Raw genomic sequence first — 14,608 nt, 5'->3', positions numbered from 1 at the left:
GTCTGATCCAGTTAAATCTGGTCCCTTTGTTTTGCCTCATTTGATTGTTCATACCAAGGAAATATTCTAGAGCAAACACTGTATCAAAATTCAAGTATGAATATGATGAATGAATTCTTGCAAAAGAATATATAACAAAAAATGAACTATGTATATTTTTGGTTTATTTTGATTACAGTTTTCTGTGAAAAGAGATAATTTTTAAGAATAATTTATCCAATCCAGAGAAACCATGAAATAATTGTGTCACTCATCCACCCAATGGACAATTATGAGTGACTTACCCATCACCCTTAGGATAGTGTGAACTGCAGAGTATCTGATCCTTTATTAATCACTCAAAAATATATCTTCAATAAATCTGATGTTTTGTTCTTTTTGCTTATTTATATCAGATTTAGTTTCCTCTACAAATAACATACGTATAATAACTCATCCCTTACTGAAGATAAACAATCCATCCCAAACATTCTCAGATAGCCAGCAGCAAACTTTGAATGCATTTTCCCTAAAATCCAACTACATGGCAATCTTTTCTTTACCCAAAATGAAGATGAAGTACAGAGAAAGCCCTTCCACTCCATCATCAACCCGGGCAAAATGTAGTCCAAATGTATTCTTCAGCTGTAAGTACATGCATTGCAAATAAATAAACTTTCTAAGATTAAATATTCCTAAGATAAAAAATTTGTAGTATATCCTTTAAGTCAATACTTCCTAAAATGGTCATAGTAGCTAGGCCTTTCAGTTATACTCATTTTAAAATAGAATTAAAGAAAATTTGTTTTTCCCCAGGATCCTTCTCAAAGCTTCTTTGACATCTTTGTTTCTCAGAGAGTAAATCAAAGGATTCAACATGGGAGTGACTAGGGTGTAACATAGGGAGGCCACTTTACTCAGCTCAGGAAATCTGTCAGGGATGACGTACATAAAAATGACAGCACCATACAGCACACTCACGACTCCTAGGTGAGAGCTGCAAGTAAAGAAGGCTTTTTTACGTCCTTCAATGGAGCGTATCTTTAGCACTGTGGATGCAATATACATATAGGATACGATAATGACAATTATGGTAGGCAAAATTATAATGCCACATAAGAAAAAAGAAACCACTTTATGAATGTACAGATCAGAACAAGAAATCCTCTGAAGTGGACGGTCATCACAGTAAAAGTGGTCAATGGCCCGAGAAGCACAGAAGGATAAAATAAATGTCATGCTGGTCTGAAGAACTGAGCTGATGCAGCCACAAAAATAGGAACCAGCCACTAACTGGGTGCAGAGACGTGTTGACATCTGGACAGAGTAGAGGAGTGGGTTGCAGATGGCAATGAAGCGGTCATAAGCCATGACGGCCAGGAGAAATCCCTCAGTCACAATGAAGAGGACAAAGAGAAAGAGCTGGGTGACACAGCCTCCAAAGGAGATGGACTTGCTCTCAGACCAGAAGTTGATCATAGCTTTGGGTGCAATAACAGATGAATAGAAGAGATCAACGAAAGAGAGGTTGCCTAGGAAGAAATACATTGGTGTGTTCAGCCGGGGATCAGTCAAAATAATGGCCATCATCCCAACATTCCCTAGAAGGACCATGGCATACACAAGCAGAAATAACAGGAAGAGGAGAATGTGGAGCTCTGGGCAGACCCTGAAGCCTACAAGAATGAAGTCAGTCACTTCTGAGTGATTGCTCGTTCCCCTGTCTCCCATGGCAGAAACCTGCTGAGAGGCACAAGACAGAACTAGTGAACTCTTGGCTTTGATCCTAGTAGTATACTGGCTTAATTGTAGAAGTAAATTATTTACAGCTGAACTATCACATATAAAAGTTTTAATATCATGAAGAATCAAGAATTTGGATTTGATAACTATGCTGCTGAGACTGTTACTGTATTAAGCAGTGACTGAAATTACTGTATTTAAATCATACTTTTGCAGTGACTTCAGCAAGAAAGCAGCATATCTCAGCTAGTTTTACTAACATTCTGAATTTTTATTCTTAATGTATTATCTTTAAAGTAGAAATATTACTTATAATCTCTATTATAGTATTTGTAGCCATTATGATATCCAAGTCAGTATTTGAACCATTACATGACAGTATAAATATATTTTAAAATGTTTTTACCTATTTTACCTCAATTTGTTTAGTTTCCACTATTGTAGCCCTCTTTGAAAAGAGTAAAACTGTATAAGTTATTGGTATGTAAAGTGAATAACATCAAAAAATTACTTAGTCTAGTTAAAATAAAATTCTTTAAAGCTCTTTCCAAATATATGTTCATAGTCTTAGGTCAAGGTCATTTTTCCGAAATAAACTCTTTTTTTATTGCCTCATTATATGTATTTCATTCCCATTAGAAGTTGTTTACTTAATAATGCAGTATTCATTTAGCTCTATTTTTGAGGCAGCGTTTGAAGCTGGTGAATATTCCAGTTTTATACTGCAATGAATGACTTTCTACTAAAGCTGTGTTGATTCTAGGTATCTCACTCTTTAGTCAGGAGAGACAAACTGAAGAGTATATACAGGAAAGTTCCTTTACTGAATTCTAGTATACCTTACACATCTTAAAATAAGGATAATGGGATGACCATGGTTCTTTAAGGACCTTAGCAATGTTGTGTTGTCCAGTTCCTTGACCATCTATCTGGTAGAGTATCAACAGTGGTTGTTTATGATGGCCTTAGTTACTTTTGTTCCTCTGAAACCTCTCTTCAGGATATTTCATCATTGAGGTTTTGCTAATGCTCTGATAGATTCTGCTAGGAGGGGAATAATTATAAAGTCAATTATGGAAACCTAAGTGCAGGCTTTAGGGTTGTTGTCCATGAGGACTGCAGTAACCTGATTTATGAACTAATAGTCTAATAATAGTCCAAATACAAGGTACTTTTCTTTCTCTGGTTTGGGTATGCTTTGGGAGTTTCTATGGACTTCATTTTCTTCATTGACAAAAACTTTCTGGTAATTATCCCAGCAGACATATGATTAGGCATAGAGAAACATTAAAATTTAGTACTATATGAGAAAATTTTTGGATAAATGACTATTTTAAACTATGTAATATTTTACATTTACTATGGTTTAATAAAGACAAAAATTCACTCTAAATTATGGATATCTGTATTTCTTGAAAGATGTATTTCCTGCTATAATAAGTGACTTCTAAATCACAAATCCAAATTAAGATGTTTTGCTAATTCTATGCTTTCCCTTATTTAAATACTAAACATTTTAAAAATACAATAGACAAAATGACAGCATTCAATAGAAATATTATGAAAATTCTTAGTAAAAATGTTTATAAGCAATCAGGACTTATATTTAAAAATTCTTTAATAATTTCTGAAAAAATTAAGTGAGAACTGGAGATACAACAACATTTAATGAGCCCAATACAATCAGATGTCATTTTTCCCTATTTCCTTAAATTAACTATAATCTTATTTTTTGAAAATATCTCTTTTAATTAAAAAATATGTCTAGAATTTATCTGGATTTTTTTTTGCTATATGTAGATAGCAAAATGATATTAGGCCAGAACTTCTCATTGTTATAATACAATGTTAACAATTTAGTCAGTGTTGGAAGAAAAGACAGTTTAGGCATTTTAAACATGATACTATTAACTAAGGTGAATTGAGGCCTATCAAATTAGGAAAGGCTGGAGGAACTTCTGACTGACCCTATTGCAATGATCCTTACAGCATATAGGATTTGTTTACAAAGAGAGGCCACCATTGGAGCTATGACTTAGAAACATAACACCATAACTCTGATGCAAGAATAAAATACATAGAAGCAAAAATATGTCTCTCCTTCATCCATCAAAATAACTTCTCTAGGAAGCTGAGGACAAAACAATGCTGCAGAAAATAATATACATGTTTCTACAAAGTTTGTAACTGGTAGAAAGTACAAATGAACAGAAAGTTGACCCACAATTAACTATGCCCTTCTAATTTCTGAGTCTGTATGGATCTAACTGATAGAACAAAATGTGTGTCAAGAACCCAAGTAGCATTTTAATTTTCCAATGACTCCAACTTTGTTGTGGGGCAAAGCTTGCGTATCTAATCTATAAAATGTAGCAGAATCCAATATACTTTTTCTCATCCCCAAACTTCCCACAAAACATTAACAATAACAGCATGCTGCTGTTTATAATTACATAAGAAACACTTAACTGTCATTCCCAGTAGATGGAACATAAACAAACTATAAACAAATTCAATGACTGAAATCATTCAGTGTGTACTCTTTGATCAGATCAACTTAATATAGAAACCAGTAACAGATAACTTGAAAACCATGAACATGGACATTAAAGATAAAGACTTCCTAATTATCCATGGGTAAGAAAGAAATCAAACTACATGTAACTTAGTTTGTATTAAATTATAAATTATGATATCTCTAAACTTCCAGGATGTAGAAAAGAACTACTTAGGGGAATATACAAAGACTTACAGGTAAATGTAATAAAGGAGAAAGGAATATTCAGATTAATCTTCCATCTTAATAACATAAAATAGAAAAGAGGAAGTCAAAGTGAAAAAATAAAAGATAGTAAATTATATATAGATAAAAACCAAGTAGAAAAATATGGATAGTGGGATATTCACATGGCTAACTAACATTGATTCATGGAAGTTTAGTGTAATATGTAAAGAACCCTGGCCAATTTGACAAAGGAAAACAACGTGAAATCACAAGTTCAGGAATGAAAAAGGGTATCACTATACATCTTCCTGATATTAAAAAATGAATATAGTAAGTAATTTTAACAAATACTGATGATTTTAAATGAAAATATTTTAAATAGAACAAAATGATGTATAAATGAGAAATATGAACTTTAGAATATCTATTAAAGTAATTAACTTTTTATGAATAATTTTCCCATGAAGAACAGTTATTGCCTAAATGACTTTACCAGTATTTACTTCCAAACATTTAAAAGAGAGCATTCTTATATAAACTCTATTAGGAATAGTCATTAAGGAAACACTTCCAAACTGTGTATTTGATTCTGTCATAAGTCTCAAACAGACAATAAAATTAAAAAAATATAGATAAATCTCTCATAAGTTAAAAAGTTCTAAACAGAATATTAACAAATTAAATACCCCAATATGTAAAGAATCAGACAATCTTACTGAATATGTTTATACTACAAATGTAAAAGTCATTTAACATTTGAAAAATAATTAACCAACAATGTTTCCACTTCTACTAATGAAAAAATAACTACTTGAAGATTTGCCTTCCATTAAAAAAGCTAAACCTTGGAGAAAATAAATGATTTTTATTTTCAGCTATTTTCAACTATGATTTCAACTATTTTCAGATATTGTACAATAAGCAGGGAAAAACTGTAAGTCCCAAGAAAAGGAAACCAATCAAGGAAAAAAGTTTTAAACTTGAATACACAACAATAAAAATAAACACAAGCATAGAGTTAAATAGGAAACAGTGAACAGACATTCAATAACAACTGAGAAAATATTACAATGTAATAGGAAGAATAGGGACCAAAAAATATAGAAACTATAATGGGAATTTTTTTCCAAAGTTGGTGACAACTGTAAACACAGAGATGCAAGGCAATTCACAAAAAACCCAAGCAGGATAAACAGAAAAAACAAAACAGAACAAATGAAAGAACTTCAGCATAAAATTTCTGAAAATGAGTGAAAAAGAGGACATTATCAAAGTAGAAAGAGGAGAAAAAGAGATATTTCATACGAACAAATAAAAGTTAAAGCGTAGACTTTTTGTCGAAAAAAAAAAACTCAAACCAGAGACGGAGGAACATCTTCAAAGATGGGCAGGGGGACCAAACCAAACAGCATTTTCCAGGAAGACTATCCTTTGGAATTGAAGACAAGATAAGGACCTTTTCAGATTCCGAGGAAAGGAAAACTAAGAGAATACGTTAGGCCAAATCTGCAGTATAAGAAATGCCAAAGGGAATTATCAGAATAAAATAGGATCGCTAGGGTCCTAGAGATGCTGCTTTTACCTCAATGGCCAGCCTGAGGATGGTGTGAAATTTCTTTGTTTCAATATGCTTCTTGGGATGCTTCACTTTTTGGTTCTACCACTTAGTGGGCAAACCCAACTGTAGTTCGTTCTCACTCTTGAAGAAATTTCCAGGCTTCTGGGATCTTTTAACACCACCTCTTCTTGTGCCTTGAAATCATAGATGGAGGTATGCGTGCCAGCTCTTGCTAATCTCTGTGGTACTTCAAATTCTCCTTTTTTCCCCAGCTCTTCCATTCACTATTTAGATTACTCTAAGTAATTATCTGTATTAATTTTTCTCTAATTTAAGCACTATGTATTTAGAGTAGAAATGAGTTTCTAAAAGTAAGAGTTGTCTTCCACTCAAATTATGAATGTACCTCTGCAAATCATGAAAATTAAGGAAAATCAAGTATTCCTCATCCAAAGATTTTTGTTGTTCTGTAAGTAGCAGGTTAGTTCTTATGTTTACTAGAGAGCCCTTCTAACTTTCTAAAGGTTTGGTGAGCTTACTAATAAATAATTCATTCTCTTATGTTTCTTTCTGCATTATGATACAAAATATATCATTGGTAAGAGAGACCTTCATACCAGATTAGTATCTCCCAGAGGGAAAGTCCCCACTCTGATATCCCTCCACATGAGATAATTCCTCTCAGGACCCATTCCAGATCTAGTTGTTGGTTTAATCAATGAAAAAGTACATCAACTAAAGCAAAAAGAGAGAGAGATGACCCACAATTTTTACTTGTTTATCTTAGCAATTTGAGTCATGATCTGAGCAGTGAGGAAATACAATCCACATTCCAGAAAAACTGTTAAAGGTTTGCCCTCTTTCATATTTTTTTTTTCTTCCTGAATGTGCTCAATTTCACATATACTGGAGGGTTTACTAAGTTAAGAAGTAGTATTCACTCTGAAGAACATCTAATATATTTAATTTGTTCATTCTAAACACACTCCTCTTTTATGTAACTTCAGTTACATCTTCCTTCATTTTTTTTTGTTGAAACCAGGAACATGTTTATGTAAAATATAAATTTAAGAAATATGCATTTAAAAAAGTTACTTAGACTTACCAAAAGTTATTTTAACCATTCCTCTGCCTTCTAAAATCAATAAATCAACATTTCTATTAATCTTCAGCTTTTTCAAGGAAGATTTGTAAAAGAACCAAATTGATTCTAATATATTTCCATAGTCCCAGCCCATCTTAAAAGAATTAGTAAAACCATACCAATGACTGCAAAAAAATTTAAAAGATATAATATTTTATGATTTTACAATATATAATTTTATAATTTATGGATGTTATAATATAAACAAAATTACGATTTTTATATTTAAAGAAATTTAAAAGACATTTCCATTGTATGTGAATTTAAAAATTCATCATTTATCAGTTTTATTTATATAATATGATAGATTGATGAATAGTAAACCACTATGGTGCTCAGTGTCATGACTTTAAGCCTCTAAAAATCTGTTTTTGTTTCTATTTTCACATTCATAAAATTAGAATAAAAATTACTTCCTTTCTCTATCACTTCACTGTATTTAACTTAAAGGTATTTTATAGCCATAATAGCTCTAAATAAATACAAAGCAAGTTTGTTTAAATATATTTTTCTCATTTAGAACTATCTATGAATTATCCCATGTTACTTCTATTCTTTATATGACCAAATATTTCTATTTCTAATTAGTTTTTTTTTGTTACTGAAAGCCAGAAATATCCATGCCCAAGATTTTAGAATTCTCCATTTGCATTCCAATCTGCAGAATCCAAAGGGGACAAAAGAGGGAAAGAAGGAAGGAAGGAAACAATAAAAGTCTGATTTAATTGGGTTTAGGAAATATAAACAATAATCACTTCTGTTTTCATCAGCTGAACTGTGCCACTAAACATGTACGTCATCACAGGGACAAAATCAGTGGAAGAAATAAGGATATGTATGAGGTTAATGTGCAAAAGGACAATGCTTTTGTATGGATCTGAAGTCTTCCAATACAAGAAAGACAGATGTAATCTTTGTACGTTATTCTTCCATAGTAAATCAACTAAAATATTATTAAAAAATAAAGTGAGGCCATCCATTTAATGGATTTTTCATTCCAAGTAAAATCTTAAATGGATTATAATGTCTATGAGAAATACTTCCCACTAGCAGCTTTCAATGGTGATAAACTGAAAATAAAGCAAGGAAAACAAACAAGCTCTTGTTTCTAGATATTAAACTTCTCCAAAGCACAATTAGAGGCAAAATCTGCATTATTTGTAAATAAGCATGTCTAAAAAGACTAACAACTCAGATTGAACTCTTCACTAAGAAGACTTTAAAAATAGCAATCCATTCTTTTTTTTTTTCTAATTTTTTATTAAGGTATGATTGATATACACTCCTACGAAGGTTTCACATGAAAAACAATGTGGTTACTACATTTACCCATATTATCAAGTTCCCACCCATACCCCAATGCAGTCACTGTCTATCAGTGCAGCCAGATGCCTCAGATTCACTATGTGCCTTCTCTGTGCTACACTGTTCTCCCCATGATCCCCTACACCATGGGTATAAACATAATACCCCTTAATCCCCTTCTCCCTCCCTCCCTACCTGCCCCCGCCAGCACCCCTCCCCTTTGGTAACCACTAGTTCCTTCTTGGTGTCTCAGAGTCTACTGCCACTTTATTCCTTCTGTTTTGCTTCATTGTTATACTCCACAAATGAGGTAAATCATTTGGCATTTGTCCTTCTCTGCCTGGCTTATTTCACTGAGCATAATATCCTCCAGCTCCATCTATGTTGTTGCAAGTGGTAGGATTTGTTTCTTTCTTATGGCTGAATAGTATTCCATTGTAGCAATCCATTCTTTATGTTCATTGGTGTTTTGCAAAATACTGGGAACAATATGATAAAGCAAAATGTTTTTTATGCTCATTCCAAGTTATTTTTAATGAAGTATAGCTGATATACAATCTTATATTGGTTTCAAGTGTACAACACAGTGGTTCAGCAGTTATCCATATTATGAAATCCTCACTCCTACTAGCACAGTTACTATCTTTCAACATAGAAAGATGTTACAGAATCATTGGCTGTTTTCTTCATGCTGTATTGCCATCCCCAAGAACAACTTACATTATGATTAAGAATTTTGGGCCCCTTTATCTCCCTCACCCTCCTTACCCATCCACCCAAGCCCTCCCACATGGCAACCAACAGTCACATCAGTTTTTGTGAGTCTACTGCAGTTTTCTTAATTTTGTTTTGTTCTGTTTTTATATTCCACATGTAAGTGAAATCATATGCTATTTATCTTTTCCACCTGGCTTATTTCACTTACCATAATGCCCTCTAGGTTCATCCACGTTGTTGCAAATGGCATGACTTATCTATTTTCTATGGCTGAATAATATTCCATTTTGTATATTTACCAGATCTTCTTTATCAATTCATCTACTGATGGACACTTAGGTTGCTTCCATAGCTTGACTATTATAAATAATGCAGCAATAAACATAGAGATATATACATCTTTTTGAACTAGGGATTTTTTTTTTCTTCAGGTACATTCCATGAAGTAGAAATACTGAGTCACATTGTATTTCTATTTTTAGTTTTTTGAGGAACCACCATACTGCTTTCCACAGTGGTTGCACCAATTTGCATTCCCACCAACAGTGAAGGCAGATTCCCTTTTCTCCACATCCTCACCAACACATATTATTTCTTGTCTTTTGGATAGTGGCCATTCTGACTATTGTGAGGTGATACCTCACTGTGGTTTTTATTTGTATTTCCCTGATGATTAGTGATGTAGAGTATCTTTTTATGTGCCTGTGGCCATCTGTATTTTTTCTTTGGAAAAATGTTCAGGTCCTTTGCCTATTTTTATTTTATTGAAGTATCATTGATATACAATCTTATGTTAGTTTGAAGTATGTAACCCAGAGGTTCAACAGTTACCCATATTTTTGAATCCTCACCCCCACTAGTACAGCTACTATCTATCAACATAATCTAGTTATTTGTTTTCTTTTTTTTTTTGGTTGAGTCATGAGTTCATTATATATTTGCTAAGTAAACCCCTTCTCAGATAGATCATTTATGAATATATTCTCCCCTACTATCGACTGTTTTTCTGCTTTGTTGATGATGTCCTTTGTTGTACAGAAACTTTTTAGTTTGATGTAGTTCCATTTATTCATTTCTGTTTTTTTTCACTTGTCTGGGGAGATATGACCAGAAAAAAATTGCACATGCTTATGTTCAAGAGATTTTTGCCTGTTTTCTTTTAAGAGGTTTATGGTTTCATGACTTACATTTAAGTCTTTAATCCATTTCGAGTTTACTTTTGTAAATGGAGTTAGATAGTAATCCAGTTTCATTCTCTTGCATGTAGCTGTCCAGTATTCCCAACATCATTTATTAAAGACTATCTTTTTCCTGTTGTATATTCATGGCTCCTTTATCATATATTAATTGACAACATATCCATGGATTTATATCTCGGCTCTGTATTCTGTTCCATTGAGCTATGGGACTGTTCTTGTGCCAGCACCATACTGTTTCGGTTACTGTAGTTTCGTAGCATAGCTTGATGTCAGGGAGTGTAATACTCCCAGGTTTGTTCTTCTCTCTCAGAATGGTGTTGGCTATTCACAGACTTTTGTGGTTCCCTGTGAATTTTAGGATTTTTTGCTTTAATTCATTGAAAAATGCCATTACTATTTTGACAAGGATTGCATTGAATCTGTAAATTGTTTTGGGCAGAATGGTCATTTTGACGATGGTCATTTTGACAATATTACTTCTTCCTGTGCATGAGCATAGGTTTCCATTCATTTGTGTCTTCTTTAATTTCTCTCATCAGTGTCTTATGGTTTTCCAAGTACAGGTCTTTCATGTCTTTGGATAGGTTTATTCCTAGGTATTTTACTCTTTTGATGAAATTATAAATGGAGTTGTTTTCCTGATAGTTTGTTGTTAGTATATAGGAATGCAATGGTTTTCTCTGTTTTAATATTGTACCCTGCAAATTTGCTGAATCCAGTTATTCTAATAGTTTTTCTGGTGGAATATATAGGATTTTCTCTATATGATATCATGTCACCTGCCAGTAGTGACAGTTTTACTTCTTCCTTACCATTTGGATGCCTATTATCTCTTTATCTTGTCTGATTGCCATGGCTAGGACTTCCAGTACTATGTTGAATAAAGCTGTGAGAATGGACATCCTTGTCTTATTCCTGATCTTAGAGGAAAGCTTTTTGCTATTGAGCAGAATGTTAGCTTTGGGTTTGTCATATATGGCCTTTATTACATTGAGGTACTTACCCTTTATACACAGTTTGTTGAGAGCTTTTATTATGAATGGATGTTGAATTTTGTCAAATGTTTTTTCAACATCTATTGAGATGATCATATCATTTTTATCCTTCCTTTTGTTAATGTGGTATATCACATTGATTGATTCACAAATACTGTAACATCATCACATCCATGGAATAAATCCTACTTGGCTTGGATGGATGATCCTTTGATGTATTTTTGAATTTGTTTTGGGGATTTTTGCATCTATGTTTATCAGGAATATTGGTCTAATGGTTTTCTTTTTTTGTAGTGTTTTAATCATGTCAGAATACTCAAGTTACTATAAATCAGTACAGAAGAAGTGTTATAGAATTTTAAAGTAGTGGCTATTAAAAGGTATTTTATAAAATGTTTTATATGCTTAAAAAATTTATAAAGAATTAATAAAATAAATATAATATTAAGTACCATGTATTATGATATTAGTTGAATGAATGTTGCATATTAAAAGATACCTTGCAAATTTGAAGGGTAAGAAAATTCACATATGCTCTTTGTTTTTCTTGTCTAAATATTTTTGACTTAGTTGATGTATCATTTTTTTCCTAATAATTTGAGGTTAAAATTGTTTTTAGAATTTGATAAAAATCAAGAAAACCATCTGTCATGTAAATGCACAAAATTTTGTTTACAGTTATTGAGATTTTATAAAATCTCAGAAGCTTCTGCAAATAATCCAGACTAAGACCTCATGCTATATATAAAATACACTCTCTATTTTTATACCATTATTTAAAAGGTCTTTTACAACCCAAGATACACCTTTATTGTAGGTGGAAATGAAGGAATGCCTTGAAGTGGGAGTGAACCTGGTTATATATAAGTATTTAGTGATCACTATTAAACAAGTCTAACTAGTTTATGCATCATTGGCCTCAGAGAAACAAGAAATGGGTGATATTTATTAGATATTTGTTGAATAAAGACAGAAATTTCTGGAAGTGACATTTGTAAAACAATGCAATGAAGGGTTAAGAACATCCTTCTTTCTTAAATATTCTAAATAAGAATATTTAGAAGAATCCTTATAATTAATAATGACTTTGAGTGAGAATATTACCATTCTTCTTAGAAACATAAGAAGATAAAATTTATTGGTCCTCACTTCTACATAGGGACTGATTTCCTTGGAGTTAGTTGGGAATGTTAAAAAATAAATGAAAGCCTGCTTACACTCCTTCCACTAGTAGATAATTTTCAATGTTTGAATTAAGAATGAGGTGTGATGCGGGAACCAGTATTAAAAGCAAAGCAAAACAAAACCTCTCCCAGCTGATTCTCAGGTAAGTTGGCAAACACTGACCTAATTGACCTCTGGGGTCTTTTTTGTTTTTCAAAAAATCACACTCGTAAATGTATTTTTCCTAATTCACTTTCTTGGTTTAAGAATAACTATGGCTATAACAAAGAACTTAGTACTTATGGTAGATAATATATAGGAAAAAATATACTTCCTTGCATAATATAAAGAATAAGATACTTTCTGAGGTTCAAACTGAGGTCCCAGTCTAAAATTATCTTTGGTTCTAATAAATAAAATTGAGTCATGATATTTATAAATAAATATGTCTACTTATTGAGTATACTCAGATAGTTGAATATGTCTAATATATACTGTGAAGCACTTTGTAATTAACTGCACTTTCCTCAGAGCTTCCTTTCAAGGAACAATCAGCTACTAAAATTCTTCAATGATGCTTCTTTGGAATCTGTTGGATCTCAAGTGAGGTACCTGGTTTTAAAAATCATAACTTTTTCTGAAGATTCTTTTCTTTATTTAGCGAAAGTCTCTTTTTTTGTTCAAATTCTTATGTATCGTTTATTGAGCACTTTCTATTTCCTAAGTGCTATATATTTCATGTAATTAATATACATTATTTAATTCTTACAACAGAATCCTATGGGGTAAAAGTTCTAATATTTTGCTGGTGAAGAAATGGAGACTTATGAAATTTGAACATTTTGCCCAAGATTACTTAACCAGTGAGTGATAGGACATGGGTTAAAACTCAGCCTTGTGTGAAGTAAATATTTTTAATTAATAAAATATTTGACTTCACAAAAATACAGAAATAGAAAGCAAATCAGTTTAACTTTTTCTGACTCAACTGTACTTTTAATTTTATGAAAATTTCTAAAAAGAAATGTGACTTCAAATGTATTAAATTCTTTGAAGGGAAGGATTTTTTTTTGTGTGAGTCCAGAAATTAAATATAGTAATGAAACCACAGAATTATAGCATAACATTACTTTTTTTCCAGTTGGATTTAATGTTTTCTGATATCTTAAAATTGTTAATATTTTCCCCATGTACATGTTATATTAAGATTGATAGTTTTTTTTAATTAAAAAAGCAAAACTTATGTATTACAGATTTTTTTGACCTCTTTATTTGCATTAATGTCTTCAGTTTAACTTAACAACATATACGAAGAAAAAATACTTCTTTTGGGAAAGTTAATCTTATACTTCAATAATCATGCTTCTATATAAACAGAACAATTCATATGTGAAATATTATCACTTGGCAATAAAAGGAAAAAGACTTGCTGGAGTTTGGTGGTCAACAATGGAACAGAGCTATTAGCTCTGAGATTTGCTGTTTACAATAGGAGGTAGAGTTTGAACTGTGTATGGTTAGTATAGGAGGTAAAGTTTGACTTATCAGTTCAGATAATTTTCTTTAAGACTGATGCTTCATTCTACTGCATGAAACACTAATCCCATGTTTCCTAATGTCTTTTAAATAACAGAATGTTTTGAGAGAGTCAAAGTAATTGCATTTTGTGGTGGGAAAAGGAATTGTCCTATGTTTTCAACCAATTTTCCATTCCTAAAGCAAAAATGATTCTTTAGATACTTGTTTGCTTGTTTATTTATTTGACTAACATTTATTTTGCTTTAAGGTGTTCTAGTAATCACACTCAGTTTCATATTATTCTCACAACCATCCTATAAAGTGGGTATTAGTATCTTTCATTTGACAGAAGACTTCAAGGTATTGAATGCATAGGTTAGATTCCTTTAGACTGAGAGGGATAAGATTTGGGCTCAGTCCTTCTGTAACCAAAACTCAGAACAAATGGATTAAGTGACTGTCCCAAACATCCTTGCCTATCCACATTTCCCATACCATAATGATACCTAATGGGAAAATTATATATAATGTATTTGGGTACTTGTACTTCCATACGTAAGG

At 32.1% G+C, this 14,608-nt stretch overlaps 1 protein-coding gene across 1 annotated transcript; it reads right to left on the bottom strand.

Moving 5' to 3' along the window:
* Positions 1-759: 759 nt before the first annotated feature.
* Positions 760-1,766, bottom strand: LOC108402331 (olfactory receptor 9K2-like). Its single transcript, XM_073214219.1, has one exon. It carries the CDS (start codon positions 1,708-1,710, stop codon positions 760-762), a length of 951 nt encoding a protein of 316 aa, XP_073070320.1. The 5' UTR covers positions 1,711-1,766.
* Between the last annotated feature and the right edge of the window lie 12,842 nt (positions 1,767-14,608).

Source organism: Manis javanica, chromosome 10 (assembly GCF_040802235.1).
Source record: "Manis javanica isolate MJ-LG chromosome 10, MJ_LKY, whole genome shotgun sequence".
Classification (NCBI taxonomy): Eukaryota; Metazoa; Chordata; class Mammalia; order Pholidota; family Manidae; genus Manis; species Manis javanica.
Note: the sequence above shows the minus strand (reverse complement) of the source record. Positions and strands in the feature narration are given on the sequence as shown.